The 16,580-nt window shown below is 36.3% G+C and overlaps 1 protein-coding gene across 1 annotated transcript in view; it reads left to right on the plus strand.

The window, feature by feature from the left end:
* Window positions 1–16,580, plus strand: part of LOC145258326 (methionine--tRNA ligase, cytoplasmic-like) — a 94,831-nt gene that overhangs the window by 50,290 nt on the left and 27,961 nt on the right. Inside the window, exon 13 of the mRNA XM_080116476.1 lies at window positions 12,456–12,626. Coding sequence (XP_079972602.1) covers window positions 12,456–12,626 — 171 coding nt within the window. The remainder of the gene's footprint in view (window positions 1–12,455; window positions 12,627–16,580) is intronic.

The following is a 16,580-nucleotide window of genomic DNA, read 5'->3' on the forward strand; positions in this document are numbered from 1 at the left end:
TTTTTTTCAGGAAAGACAAAGATATCTCAAGAAATAATTGTTGTATACCATACAAGAAAGTAAAACATGACACCAAATACTGCCGATAAAAACAAAAAAAAAAAAGTAATTAACTTTGTCAATCTGAAAAATAAGTGGCCAAGCAAGTTGTAGTGTTTTCGTCATTTATGATTAAATCGGATGAAATAAACAAGATGGGGGCAACTAAAATGAAAGTGTCCAGGTGAACAAAATAGCCTTATGTTTAATACAGTTTAGTAGCAAAATTGCTAAAAATCATAACTTTTGATTTTCTTTGTTTAAAGAAAAGCTACTTGATTGTTTAAGATAATATTTTGAATATGGCATCTTCGTTCGATAGCGGGTATACAGGGTGGAACGATAAATTTGTCGCACTAAAGAAAACAACACTACAGCTTTATTTTAAAACTTTTATTGAAAAAAATCCATTCAGGTAACTTAATTATATAGTAGAGCTGACATCTGTACAATGTAGCCGCCTTCAACCTCAGTCACCACCTCGATACGGGTCCGAAACTGGGAGCATGCTTTTTCTGCAAGTGCTGGCATGATCTCGGCGATTAGGCTGGCTTTGGTGTTGTGGGAGGTCATGTTTGTGATGTTCTCGATGTATGGCCAAACGAAGTAGTCCTGCGGGTTCAGGTTGGGGAAGGAGGAGGGGGCCAGTGAGAGAAGGGTACAGAGTTGTAGTTGTAGCACTCCTTCTGAAGCAAAGCCTGGCTCTCTTTGGATTTGTGGGTCAGCACCGAATCCTACTCTGGTGCAACCAGATCAGACTGTCGGAAGATAACTCCCTGACACAAATGCACCTACATTAACACCTTTTTGCTTTTGTTTTTTTCTTTTAATCATTTGCACAACTAAGTTATGTTCTGCTAAGCCCAAAACAAAAACAACAATCCCCCCCTCCCTCCCTCCCCCTTTTTTTTTCTTTTTCCACCTCCACCTCCCTACTGGTTTCCTAACTTAAAGCATACCAACCAATAATACTATAACCCTTTCCCTTTGCAAAACTCAATCATGTTCTGCAGGGCTGAGAATGAAAACAACAAAATCCACCACATGAACACCAAACCAAGCACTATGATTAATGGAGGGAGTAAAACAAAACAACCAAACTAAAATTCATGAATAAATATTTAAAGATATAAACAACTTGAAGTATAAAAACTCTTTCAAATTGACCAGATCTTACTAGACCCCGTCGGTGGAGCATCAGAATATGCAGATTGCCTCCCTGCAGAGAGTAAAAATCCCTCAGTAGGGCTACCTGTTGACCCTAGGTAGCGACCTGTAATGTCTTGGGATGAGATCCTGGTGGTTCAGCAGACCATGACCTGGGTGCAAAAAAGTTGTGGACTTGCAACACACTACTTGGGCCTTACCTCAGCTAAACAGGGAGGTTGAAGAGGCCCGATCCGATCAACTGGCTAGTCATGTCAAGCCCTAACACTTACACTGGCAAATGTCAATTACAACATTGAAAAAAAGTAAAGTCTAAAGAGAATACAATATCTTCTTACTCTTTACATGCAAACCAAGTAAGTGTTAGAAGATGGTGGAAAGGGTCAATCAATTGCTGAGATAAAACCACACAACTCCTCCCTACCCAATTTTTTTTTTTTTTTTTACAAGGAAGTCACCACTTATCAAGGCCCGGAAGCCACTTGGGGATAAGGGTTATTGCGTGTTGTACAGTAATCAATGGGACAATATCGTAGTAATCGTTAGTCATGGAGATTTGATAAAGTGTCTTACTTAAGGGGGCGGTTCATCAGGAACTTGTTTATGTTGGACTTGAAGACATCCAAGTTGTAGTCAGGTGGGAAACAGGCAAACGGAAGAGAGTTCCACAGGTGTGCACTTCTAAGAAAGAAGCTTTGTTCATGGAATCTATGTTTTTATTTAGGCAGAGTGGGGAAAATTAATGACAGTGGCTTCAGCTAGACGGGTGTTTTTCGTGAAAGATTGGCGAGGAGGGACCAGAGATTGGAGCTCAGACGAGCATCTACCATGGAAATAACGATAAAACGACAGGCTCACAGCGTCCCTTCTGTAGGAGAGAGGTTGCAGAGAAGAGAAAAGGGCATCCCCCACTAGGCTACGAAGTCTATTTTGTACTCTGTCAAGGCAGGATAGGCGTTTTCAGCAACTCCTGTCCAGATGTGGCAGCAGTACTCCATCCTTGTTTCCATTAAACTGGGAAAATCAAACTAAATGAGGAATCAGAAAACGATGGCACAAACTCAACTGATTGAGAATATCTTTTTTGTATCCCTGGAATCAAAGGCCGAATGGGTTCCCGGTGATGCAAAGATAAGTGGGTCCAGCAGACGAGCCTCATTCTGACATTTGGAAAATTTATGCTAACAACCAGTGAAGCTACCGAAAAGTAACCCTTTTGAATGAAGATGGATACAAACAATATTTTTTTAAATTAATTTCTTAATTTTACTTAAAAACAAAATGTAAACATATATAAACAAAATATTTTAGAAAATAATTTCTTAATTTTAAATAAAAATTGATTGTAAAGAATTTAAAAAAAAAATAATCATTGAAAAATATTGCAAAGTGTTTACATAGCTGGTTCTTTGGGATAATAGGGGCGCCTGAAAGCGTTTTTTTTTTTTTTTTTTTTTTTTTTTAAGTTTGAAACACAAGTAGTGGCTAGTTAACTTAAAACAACAAGGGCGCACGGCGGAAATTCTTCAGAGTTTAAATGTATTGTAATGCTTTTATGGTGGTCGAAAAACGTTTTTCAGTCACCATATTACTTCCTATTTACTTGCCTCCCCACGAGGGCAGAGTTAGACACAAGAAGAAATGAAGTGGTGAAATTTAAAGTTAAGCTAAAAGTAATTTTTTTTTTAATTCAAGGAATTAAAGAAAAAAATTTTAAAAAATGTCGAACATTTATTCATATAAACATAATGAACAAGTGCAAATAAAAAAATAAATAATTGCAACCAAAGGCAAGATAAGTCAACGTAAAAAGAAAAACAGATGTGTTTAACAGCAAAGTTCAAATGTTTGTTTGCATAAAGCAGGTCAACAAAATTTTTTTTGATAAAGAAATATTTTTGTAAATAAAACAATTCGGAGAGGTTAATTTACTTTCTTTATCCATCATTCGAAGGGTCAATGCTGGTAGAAGCACCGGTGTCACATGTCACGTGACCTAACTGTTCAGATTTTTCAGAACAAGGCTTGTCTGCTGGACCCACTTATCTTTGTATCACCCCCCCCCCCCAACATCTCCCACATTTGGGCTCTGAAGAGGGTGCGGAACAAAAAAGATGAAATAACCAAATATATATGGAAATCGAAAAAATTAATCAATAACACTAAAACTAAAAGAACACACTCTGATGTATCCGACTCAAACAGCAGCTAGAATCCATATCAGTGGAAAACTACCCTCCAGAATTTATAGAAAAGAAAAATTTCCCAAGATTCCTAGCAATAGGAATCTTAGTTCACCGATTTTTTTTTTTTTCTCTTCTATTACCATTTCTAATCAAAAAAGTTACTACACAAATTTGCATACCAAAGACAGTAAAAAAAAAAAGTGAAAAATGGCAATCTTCTGATCGAAGTAGACACTCATAAATATGCTCAGAATCTCTTAAAAATGAAAAACTTCCACATCTATCAATGTAGAACATTTGCCTATGAAAAATTAAACATCTCAAAAGGCATCGTAAGAAGCCACGAACTAACCATAGCAACATCCGACAAAATCAAAACAATCCTAAGAAAACAAGGTGTAATAGACCACACCCGAATTAACATTAAAAGGAATGGTCAAACCATACCCACAAATACACACATCCTGACTTTTAACGCCTCCACTATCCCACAGGAAATTAAAATCAGATACGTAATTGGAAAAGTTGAACCATATAATCCAGCCCCTCTAAAATACTTCAAGTGCTATAAATAATAGAGAAACCTGTAAAGGGCACAGAACATGTGGAAAATGCAGCATAAAGGAACCAAATCATTCAGAGGACGAATGCCCAAATGAAATTAAATGTCCAAACTGCTATGAAAATCACTCAGCTTATTCAAAAACCTGCAAAATTTTTAAAAAAGAAAAAGAAATTATGGAGGTGAAATACAAGAAAGACATTTCCTTCCCAGAAGCCAGGAAAATTGTAAATTCCCTCCAAAGAACAAACACCTATGCGGAAATATATTATTTAATTAATTGGAATTCATTATTGAGATGAGTATTTTTCATTATTTTATTGAGATGAGTATTATTTATATTAATTTATTTATTGCGGACTGTTATCCTCATCTTTTTAGTTGTTGTTTCATGACGTTTCGGCCAACTATTCCTCTGGCCTTCGTCAGGTGGTTACCGCAACGAGATAGGAACTCCGAATCTCCTAACTACATTGGTGAGACGGCAACAACTATGGAAGGCAGTAATTGCTAAGAATGCAGCTAGGAGATTCAGAGTTCCTATCCCATCCTGGTAACTACCTGATGAAGGACAGAGGAATAGTTGTCCAAAACATCATGAAACAACAACAAAAAAAGATGAGGATAATAAATGAACCTATGCGGAAATCAGCCAAAAACCTAACCAAACAAACTATGAAGATTCTTTCAAAAAACTAATATCTGAACTCAAAGATCTAATTAAAATCCTAAAAAAAAAAAAAAAAAAAAAAAAAAATCAACAGGAATTAAATAATGCCTACTACAACACCCAGAAGTGATCTAAGCCAGAAACAAACCCTTAAGAGCAAACCAGGACCAGACCTAACTAAACAAAAACTACAAATAAAAATCTTAAAAGGAATATAAAAAAGCAGACCAGGACACAATGTTAAAAATATATCATGCACATATTAGATCAAAATTAGACTATGAGTGCATCGCATATAGCTCTACCTGTAAATCCTATATCCAAAAAATTAACAATTATCCAAAAACTAAGGATTAAGACTTAGTCTGGGAGCATACCGAACATCACCCATGGAAAGCCTATATATAGAAGCAATGAACTCCCATTACATTTAAGAAGGCAGAAATTATCAATACAATACGCAATGAAACTACAAAGTAATCCAAACAATCCAACACATGAGAAAACCTTTAACCTGCAATATACAAACTTTTACACTAGCAAACCAAAAGATAGACCCACTTTTGGGCATTGTATCAAAGAACTCAAATTAATGAAAACTCTAATAACATAGTCACACACAAAGTAACAGACCACCATTGACATTGAAAAACCCAAGCACTTATTTAACTCTTTCTCCATTTTATTTCAGTATTTAATTTGTGTATTTCTGTTTTATTAAATGCTAGCCTTTTTTTTTTTTTTTTTTTTTTTTTTTTTTCCTCGTACATATGTTTATTTATCCACCGAGTTGATAGCAAAAATTACGAATTATACTCATTTTTAGTTCGTGTGAGGGGAATCTATCACCATACTTTCCCTTAAACACGTCTGTTGGACTTTTATTAAGTACAATACTTAATAGTTTTTTTTTTTTTTTTTTTTTTTTTTTTAATGGAGAGTAGAAAACGCATTGTGGATGCGTTATCGGCAGCTCCTGTTACTCTCGCTTCTTCTTATTTGTCCCTCAGTCCTCATTTTTTTAAATGAGTGATTTTTCGGACAAAGGGAGAAGAAAAAGCTGTTTTCTAGGTTGGCAGTATTTTTGCGAACAGTTGGCTGAGATGGCGGAAATTTTCTGTTTCTATGTCTATCCTTGTAGCCATGTTACTAGTAAGGGTGCTGGAGGTAAACGTTTTGTCTGGGCTGACGTTATCTGCCTGATAGTCAGGGACCCGAACCTTGGATTAACCACTAAGGAGGCTGTCCTATCAGCAGGTGCTGCTGTATTGCCATTTGGTGAATGGATTCTGGACCATGCAGTAGCTTCTGGTGGGGCCTCTCGATGCCATACTAGTGGGTAATTGTTACGGCTTTACCTTATCATTAGCTACAAATAAAAAAAAAAAAAATTCTTCGTTTCTTTTTCTCTCTTAATTTCCCCTCTCTGTCCTGCTCTAAGTAAATCTGTCGACCTAGTCCACAAATTCCAAAATTTCATCATGACAAGTTTCAAGAAAAAATACACGATTAAACCCGGTTCCCCAACTTCCAACGTAGACCCCTACTACCATGTCTCCTTCTCCAACATCAGGGGTCTTCGTTCTAACCTTCCAGAGGTTGAAACCCAATTACAGGAGACTAAACCAGACCTTTTATTTTTAAGTGAAACTGGCATTGGACAGGCTATTTCCCTAGATGAGTTTGCAATTTCAGGATACTCTAACTTAACTTCTAAATCTGACCCCCAAGATCGCCATGGGCATGGAATATGTGCCTATATTAAAGATAGCTTTCCATGTGGGAGGGACATCTCCAGGGAAGATCCTAACTTACCCTATATGTGCTTCCGGGTTGCTTTAGCTCACACTACTGCATTTATATTTACTCTCTATCGCCCCCACAACAGTGGAGTTACTATCTTTCAAAGCATATCTGAGAAAATTGACCAAGTCCTTTCTACTTATCCTTCAGCTAACATTCACGTATGTGGAGACTTCAATGTTCACAACGTCGAATGGTTGACCCACTCAAACAAGACCGATGATGAGGGGAGGTTCTGTCATGATTTCTCCATTGCCTATGACCTCACTCAGATTGTTCAGGAACCTACCCGTGTGCCCGATAATGACGGCCAGTATGCGAGCCTACTAGACCTTTTTCTCACAACTTGCCCTGAACTATGTTCAGTTTCTGTTCTGTCGCCTCTTGGATCTTCCGACCACTCTGTTGTATCAATTAAGATAAAAATGAAATGTAATAAGTCCCCAGACGTACCTCTTCATCGTACAGTATATCGATACACTAAGGCTGACTGGGATAGCTTCCGTACATTTATATCTGATCTACCTCTGCATTCCATGTTTAAAAAGGATGTGTCCTCTATAGTATTAGACCTAACTGAATGGTTAATTGTAGGTATTGACCATTTCATACCCTCTAAAAAGTTTCAGAAAAAACCTAACAGCCAGCCATGGTTCTCTCCAGAATGTGCTGCTGCCATTGCGCACAGAAATCACTTTTTCCACTGCTTCAAACGTAATAGATGTATGGAAACTAAAGCCGTTTTCAGGACTGCCAACAACCATTGTAAGAAAGTAATAAGGAACGCAAGAGTGTTATATGCTCAATCTGTTAAGTCCAAAGTAGCTGAGCAGCGGCTTGGTTCCCACCAGTTTTGGCAAATAGCAAACAGAATCCTGAACAGAAGCGTGTGCTCCATCCCAACTATTATCAATGGACCTGAGGTAATCTCGTCAGCATCAGACAAAGCCAAACTCTTTGTCAAGAACTTTGCAGCTAATTCTACCCTTTGCGACCAAGACCGCCAACCCCCAATATTTCCTCCTGTATCAGAAAACACGCTATGTGATATACGTATATCTGTACGTGATGTTGTGAAGCTAATCAAAAACCTTGATTCGAGTAAAGCAACTGGCCCTGATGGTATTCCAATTATAGTACTCAAAAAACTTCAACCTGAATTAGCGCCCATACTTACAAAACTGTTTAAACGTTGTCTTAAGGAGAATAGTTTCCCATCTCCCTGGAAAATCTCATCAGTATGCCCTGTATTAAAGAATTCAGGTGATCGCTCATCCCCCTCTCAGTACAGACCAATAAGTCTCCTGTGCGTCATGAGTAAGTTGCTAGAATCTGTGTTAAATACCGAAGTAATCAAACATCTCAACAAAAATAACCTTCTTAGTGACACTCAATATGGTTTCCGTTCTGCTAGATCTACAGCAGATGTCCTTACAGTTATATCGCATAGGATTAGCAAATCTCTCGACGGTGGCAATCTTTCTAGGGCAATTGCTCTTGACATATCTAAAGCCTTTGATAGGGTATGGCATAAAGGTTTACTTCATAAGATCGCTAGCTATGGTATAGCTGGAAAAGTCTTCTCAATTATTAAATCATTTCTTTCTGATAGGTTCATAAGAGTAGTAGTTGAGGGGCAAAAATCAGAAGCTCACAGTATTAATGCCGGTGTCCCTCAGGGATCCATCCTGGGCCCAACTCTTTTCCTGATCTACATTAATGATCTTCCAAATCATATCCTTACATCATTTGTAGACATTTATGCTGACGACACTACCATTTATGGTAGCACATCTAAGACAGTAAACGACCAAGTTCTCTCCAATTCTCTCTCCTCTGATCTTGAGCACGTAGTACAATGGGGAAAGGAGTGGCTGGTTACTTTTAATGCATCTAAAACCAAGCTTCTCTCTTTACATCATCAACATTCTAATCCACATTTGTCATCAATTGAAATGAATGGCTCTCATCTTCAGGAGGCCTCAAGTTTTGACAAGCTTCTGGGCTTGACCATTACTCCTGATCTTAAATGGAACACGTATATCAAATCTGTTGCCAAGGCCGCTGGAAAAATGGTGGGATCTTTCTATCGATCCAGTAGATATCTCACTGCTGATGCTATTCTCTACCTATATAAGAGCCAGGTACGTCCAAGGATGGAATACTGTTGCCACATCTGGGCAGGAGCTGCTAGAAAGGACTTGTCCTGCCTTGATAGAGTTCAAAATAGACTTCGTAGCCTCGTAGGAGATGTCCTTTTCTCCTCCTTGCAACCTCTATCTCACAGAAGAGATGTTGCGAGTTTGTCTCTGATGTATCGTTATTTTCATGGAAAGTGTTCAACTGAGCTTCAATCTTTGGTCCCCCCTCGCCAAACTTTCACAAGAAACACTCGTCTAGCTGTAAACACTATCAATAATTTCCCCCACTCTTTATCTGTGCCTAAACCTAAACGTAGATTCCATGAACAAAGCTTCTTTCTTAGAACTGCACGCCTGTGGAATTGTCTTCCGTTTTCCTGCTTTCCGGCTGACTACAATATGGTTGTGTTCAAGTCTAAAGTAAATAAGTTCTTGATGAGCCGTTCCATATAAGTTATTAAATTTACCAAATTTTCATTACTAATGATTACTATATTGACCAATTTCTACTGTACACTCTTTAACCCTTATCCTTGAGTGGCCTCTGGGCCTTGATAATGTGGTGATGCCTTTGTAAAAAAAAAAAAAAAAAAAAGCCACTTTGGCGAACTACAATACAAAGAAATATACATGGATGGAGCTAAAACAACAAAAGGAACAAGTGCAGCCTGTACAGATGGACAAAACCATCTCCAAATAAGACTCCCCTATAGATGCATCAATATACACAGTGGAATTACAGACCATCAAGATGACACTTGAACTAATAAAAAAACAACAAAGGGGAAAACTTCATTATATACACTGATTCTTTGTCAAGCATCTTAGCTCTAAGAGGAGAAGAGTTTGAACACCCCTGCATAACAGGCATAATAAATGAATACAATAAAATGATGAAAAAGGAAAAGATTGTCCTAGCCTTGATACTAATTCATGTTGTTATAACAGCCAATGAAAAAGTCGACAAACTAGCCAAAGAAGTTATGAATAGAAATATAATAAACATCAAATCCCATACACAGATTTCAGTAAAACATAAAAGATTACAATAGAAGTGACAAACAGAATGAGATGCGCACACCCAAAATAAATTACACAAACTTACAATTAAAAAGGAAAACAAAACAGTAATAAAAGGATGAAAAGAATACACTCATACTTAATTGAAACTATAAAAAAAACGCACATTCTGTAACCAACAGATGACAATAAAACACAGACTAACAGAATGCCGGATATGCAAAAACATCCGAATTAAATATTACACAGCAAATAAAATCAAAGAATTATTTCCTACGTTAGCACCACACTAGATCATCGAATACTTAAAAAAAATACAATTCTTCAAATTACTTTAAACAATACCAATAAAACTTTGAAAACAACTAAAAGTTTAAAAAATAATAATTCCAAATTTACGCAACCAAAAAGAAAAAAACACAAACTATCCCAATTCAACAAATGATTTGGCATTAAATGACCCACAGCGGTTGATATGCCATAAAACAATAACAAACCAAACAAATCGAGTCCTGCTGCCACACCCAGGGTCGGCCAGCAGCCACTTGATTGCACCAGGGGATCACCACACTCTTTAACACATCCACGTACACTTTGGTGGTGACTTTCAAGACAACTTTGAAGATGTGAGGTGGCATGATGTGGCCCTCACATTTTTTTTTTTTTACATAGGCATCACCACTTATCAAGGCCTTGAGGCCACTCGAGGATAAGGGTTAAAGAGTATACAGTAGAAACCATGCCAAACACCACAGTGGTTGGAAACGTTGTTTTCATCACCCTGGACACAGGCACGTCCCTGTTATTTGTGGCAATCCAGTGATGCATTTTGAGGGTGTTGGCAATGGTCCTATAGTCATAACTTAGATTGGTAGAGAGCATAAGTTGTACAGTGGCCCATCTCCGATCTCGCTCGTTGAACATTGTGTCACTTCCAGACATGATAGAAAGCTCCTACTGCTCTTGGATTTTGTACACAACTAGCCAACTAGTAGATGGTCTGCAATGAAAAATGATTTTCATTAAACCAAAATGGAATCATGTTGTCCTTTCTAGGGCGACAATTTTATTGTTCCATCCTATATTTTTGTTTTCTTATTTTAACTGATTGCATATATATTATTTATTATAGATAATATTATTCTATGGTGTGAGTGACTTAACCTGTGTCTAAATTGAAATACTGTTTTAATTTGAGTTTACTTATAAAAGGTGATAGTAATCTCCGCGCTGTTTAATTGTGTTTGAGGTTGTGATAGGTGCTGATTCAAGATGTCTTCCTCAAGATTTTATTTTAAATAAATTTAACGATTTTTCCTCATTTGAAATTAAAAGAATTACCATGTTGCAATAAATGAGAGGAGAATGCATTCAGGAAATTGCTATTTTTATATATCTCGTTTATGTTCATTGAGTCTTTTATCTAATCCGCGTTGAGTTTCACCAACGTATATGTGATGGCAATTATGGCACGGGACAGTATGTATACTTGCATTTGATATGGGTTTGTTTTGGAAATGTGTTGTTGTTTTTAATGTTTTTTTATAGTTTGTGATGTGGTTTGTATTATTGGAATTCCTAGTTTGTTTAGAGTGTTGCAAATTATTGGTGTGTGTAGGTAAAAGATATCTAATTATAAGAGAAATGTCTGGTGTGTATGATTTTTGCTTATTGTTTCTGGAAAATATTGGTGTGGATTTTTTCTTTGCATTTAATATAAAATATGTGGAGTATTGCAATGTTTTCATTCACATTTTTATGATACATTTGAATTCTTTGTCCAGATATTCTAAACTACAAATTCTGAATGCACAGAGAAAGAAATCTATCATTCCTGTTTTTATTTTTTTTTTTATTATGGTATGAGTAGAAATGTATGTAATGATTTTTATGTTTTTGCTATAAACTTTCAAGGATAGCTTATTGTTGGATTTTATAAGCATGTCTAGAAATGGTAATGAGTGATTGCTCTTTGTTCCATAGGTGAACTTTATGGAGTGTTTGACTGAGTCTAATTTGTTTTTCATATTCTCTGTGTGTGTTTTCAGGAAGAAAAATTAAATTGTTGTCAATTAGTGTTTTGCGTTTAAAGATAATCTAAACTTGAAAGGGCCAGATTTTAGGGATTCTAAGAATACACAGAGACTAAGACGGTTACCCATAGGAAGACAAAATTTTGTCTGTAGAGAGATTTTGGCTAAATCACCGAAAAGCTATATTTTCTGTCCGCATATTGACTCCTGGGAATAGGGTCCTGGATATGACCTAAAACTATATCCGATGGTGAGGCCCCACCTTGCGGGCCTTGGGGAGTGTGGAGCCATCCTTTAATTGCCATTGCTCCCAGGTCCACTCTGACTCGGAGTGGTAGTACCTGTTAGGGTCCCAACTATGGGTTGAATAGAATCTGACTTAAAAAAAAAATATACTCCATTAAAAATCGTTCCTCAAAATAACTAGATTCGGCATTAAATAACCTGAAGAAGATTGATATGCCGTAAAACAAAAACAACCAACCAACCCTGGAATAGACTGCCCCTAGAGGTTATCACTGCCACAACTGGTCAGTTCAAGGCAAAATTGGATAGGTGCTGGTCAGCTATATTTCTGACTGCATAATTCGCAGCACACCTTACTCTTTCTTTTGTTTGCTTTCCTTCTTTTTTTTTTTTTTTTTTTTCAGTTTTCTCTCTCTTCCTGCACCATCCTTAATGATGACGAAACATGTAATTTTTTAACCTATGCTGAATAAATTGAATTAAAATTAAATCATGTTAGTGATAAGTCTAATAATTTTGATATAGGCGTCTGAAAGAAAAGTTAATGTTGTGTATTATTCTAATTGTTTTTTTTCCTTTGATTTTTAGTTGGAACCGAATCTCCAGAAACACTTGAATGAGGTGTATCCCGACGGCATTTGGACGAACAACGCCAAAGTGATCACAAATTCTTGGTTAAGAGACGGACTAAAACCTCGGTGTATCAGTCGAGACCTCAAATGGGGGACACCAGTGCCGCTTGAAGGTTTTACGGACAAGGTGAGTTTCAATGCGCTGCCATGAAATCCAAATTAAAGATTTTTTTTGTTTTCCAAAAATCTTTTCAGATTGTTTTCTGTGTGTCAGCACAAGATGAAATGGTCTGTCAAATTAGAGATAGGGCGATTCCAATATTTTTTCCAATTCCGACTCTTTGATACTATTAGGTTGAGAAGAAAGTTCTTGCAGAATTTTAAATTTTGATTTTAAAAGATGTATTTTCGAATAAGTTTTTGTTATACCTTTACTTTATATATCATTTTAATGAGCGTTTTTTGCTCTCTTTAATCATATAAATTACAATCGTTTTAAAACAATTATGTATTCTTTTCAGAACGTTGAATACAAGATGGAAAAAAAGCAAATTCACACAATTTTCTTATTTCGATTCAAGCTAGGTTGAAAAGCTGCTGAAACAGCTCGCGATGTCAATGAAACATTTACTCAGAAACTACTACTAAACACACAGCACAATGGTGGGTTAAGAAATTTTGTGGTGGAGATGAGTCTTGAAGATGATGAGTGCAGTGGTTGGTCATCGGATGTTGATAACGATCTTAGTTTAAGCCAATCCACGCACAACTGTTCGAGAACTTGCTTCTGACTTAGACGTAACATATATGATAATTTCCAACCACTTGGGAGAGATTGGAAAGACAAAAAATCTTGATAGATGGGTTCCTCTCAAATTAAACGACAACCAAAAGAAACGCTGTTATAAAGCGTCATCTTCCCTTCTTTTACGTAACAAGAACAGCACGTTTCTCAACCAAGTTGTGACTTGTGATGAAAAGTGGATTCTTTACAACTGGTAACGCTCAGTTCAGTGGTTACACGCTGATGAAGCACGACACTTCCCAAAGCCAGGGTTGCACCAAAAGAAGGTCATGCTGACTGTTTGGTGGTCTGCGACTGGTTTCATCCATTACAGTTTTTTGGATGCAGGCGAAACCATTGTGGCGGTGAAGCACTGTAGACAAATGGATGAAACACATCAGAGAATTCGACGACAACACCCAGCATTCGTCAACAGAAAAGGTACAATTCTCCTCCACAATAATGCTTAACCGCATGTTGCTAAACTGACCCTGCAGAATTGGGCTATGAAACTCTGCCTCGTCCGCCATAATCTCTAAACCTCTCACCGACTGACTACAACTTTTTCAAGCATCTTGACAACTTTCAAAATGATGTCAAAAACGCCTCCGACGACTTCATCGCCACCAGAATGCAAGATTTTTACGTTACTGGCATGAATACACTGTTTCGATCAATAAACATTTGTTTGAGCCGAAGCATGTTCATCTGAAAGTTAAAAACTGCAAGAACTTTGTCAACCTGATATTAGCATGCACCCCCGCCAAGTGTTGGAAAGTGGGTGAGAAAAAAAAAAAAAGATGAATAACAAAAGACAATAGGAAACGTGTTTATCGGAAGAACAATGGGATTGGTCGAAAGACAATTGATAGGAAGTTGTTCACCAAGGAACACAAAAGAAAATATGGGGTGGGAGTATTGGTCAAGGTGTGACAGTAACAGAACTAATGGTTAATCAAGGTGTGGCAGACAAAAGACTGAACAGAAAGTAAATTAGTTTTAAGATTGTTAATGATGGTTATTAATGATGATTGTTAATGATGGTTAAAGTTTGCGACAGTTGCCAATTGAACACAGTTAATGACTTGTGCATTCATTGTTTTTGTGGACTGTTATCTTCATAGTCGTTGTTTCACCATGTTTCGGCTAACTCATCCTCCGGTCTTCTTCAGGTGATTAATTGCAATGGGATAGGAACGCTGAGTCTCTTTGCTCTATCCTTAATAATTACTGCCTTCCATAGTTGTTGTTGTCTCACCATGTATTGGCCAACTAATTTTCTGGCTGGCTTTGGGTAGGATTGAAACCGTTATCTTCAGACAATGTTTACCTGGAACTGTAAAGAGTCAATGCCTCTATCCACTGCACCATGGGCCCCGAAGAAGACTAGATAAGAACAGAAAATTGGATTTTTAAGATCTTAAAATCCAACCTTAATTGTCCTTCGGGGCCCATGGCACAGTGGATGGAGACGTTGAATCTCTATGGTTCCAGGTGAGCATTGTCTGAAGACAGCGGTTTCAATCCTAAGGATTAGTTGGCCAAAACGTGGTGACAATAACTATTTAATGCGAATAAGTAATGAGACTCAGGATTTCTATTCCCTTGTGGTTAATCGCTTGAAGAAGGCCAGAGGATGAGTTGGCCGAAATGAAGATAAGGATAAGTTTGCAAAAAGATGAATGCTCAAATTATGAAACCTCATCTTAAATAAAATAAATTTTTTGTTTAATAAATAAAAAGTTAAAAAATTTTAAAATAAATTTTTAAAAAATCAAAAATAAATAAAAATAAAAAATTAGAGAAAATAAAATATTTAAAAAATGTTTAAATAAGAAATCAAAAATTTTAAATAAATATAATAATAAATAAAAAAATTAAAAATAATAAATAAATAAAAATAATTGGAAAATAAATTAAATAAATACAAATTAAAAATTAAAAAATAGATTTAAAAAATTTTAAATAAAATAAATTTTAAAAAATAAATAAAATAAAAAATTTTTTTTAAATAAATAAAATAAATTTTAAAAAATAAATAAAATAAAAAAATTTTTTAAATAAATAAAATAAATTTTAAAAAATAAATTAAATAAAAAAATTTTTTTTAAATAAATAAAATAAATTTTAAAAAATAAATAAAATAAAAAAATTTTTTTAAATAAATAAAATAAATTTAAAAAAAAAAATAAAATAAAAAAATTTTTTAAAATAAATAAATGGTTAATTACTGTTGCGGAAGCAGATTGTTGCTTGGAAGAGATGAAGAAATGGATTGATCAACTAACTGATGGACACAGCCTTGACAGAAAACTAAAATGTAGACGTTAGCGTTTAGAAGGCCGATGGTGTCACACACACACACACACACACACATATTGCAATCAAGAAATGTGAGACAAGGGTCTGAAAGTGAGATTGAAAAGTCAGTTTCCTTGAGATGGGGCACTCTGACCCACAAAAAGTGCCTGGGCAGTCTTATTGGCATTCCCTGGTTGGAGTGCTTCACACGATTAGTAATAAACTAACCCCCGGGAAGTTGGGCCTCCTAGAACTGCACAGTATCAACTTCATACCATAATCAATAAGGAAAATATTTTTACAAACTTTTTAAATTTTTTTAGAAGACTACTCACACCTGAGAGTATCTCATACCAAACAAGGCCACCATTCGACCATGCATGGAGTATTTTTGCCACGTTTGGTCTGGTGCATCTACCATTAGCCTCTCCCTCTTGGATAGGGTTCAGAAAAGGGTTTCCAATCTAACAGATTCCACTTTGTCAACTAAGCTCCAACCCCTGTCCCATCGCCGCAATGTTGCATCTCTGTACCTGTTTTACAAATATTTTAATGGAATGTGTTCTGATGAAATCGTTGCACTTGTGCCTCCTCGATGTACATATCCCCGGAAAACTCGCTTAGCAACAAAATCTCACCCCTTCACTGTTGATGTCCCTAAATGCCAGAAAGCTTTCCACTGTAATAGTTTCTTCCCTCGAACAGCTAGACTTTGGAATTCTCTTCCGGAGGAGTGATACATTATTGATGAATCTTTTGGAAGGGGTTTTATATTAAAGTTCAATATTCAAGATGATGGGTCAGCGTGATGTTATATAATAACAAAAGACTACACATTACCTTCGTTGAAATGACGACGAAGACAAAGGCTTACATAACAATATGAAGACATTTATTTTTGACTAGTAATCAGAATGATGGGAATTCGATGCCGTGTTAGATTTCTACATTTTGTCCTCCCCTCTCGGCCTCGGTTCTAAAAGGAGCTTAGGCTAATTTTCTTTCCTCTCTCAACTGCCAAACTGCTAACTCTCTGGTTCTCTTCTTTAACCCTAA

The sequence above is a fragment of the Euprymna scolopes genome, chromosome 33, assembly GCF_053919585.1.
Source record: "Euprymna scolopes isolate OS-2025 chromosome 33, ASM5391958v1, whole genome shotgun sequence".
NCBI classification, from domain to species: domain Eukaryota; kingdom Metazoa; phylum Mollusca; class Cephalopoda; order Sepiida; family Sepiolidae; genus Euprymna; species Euprymna scolopes.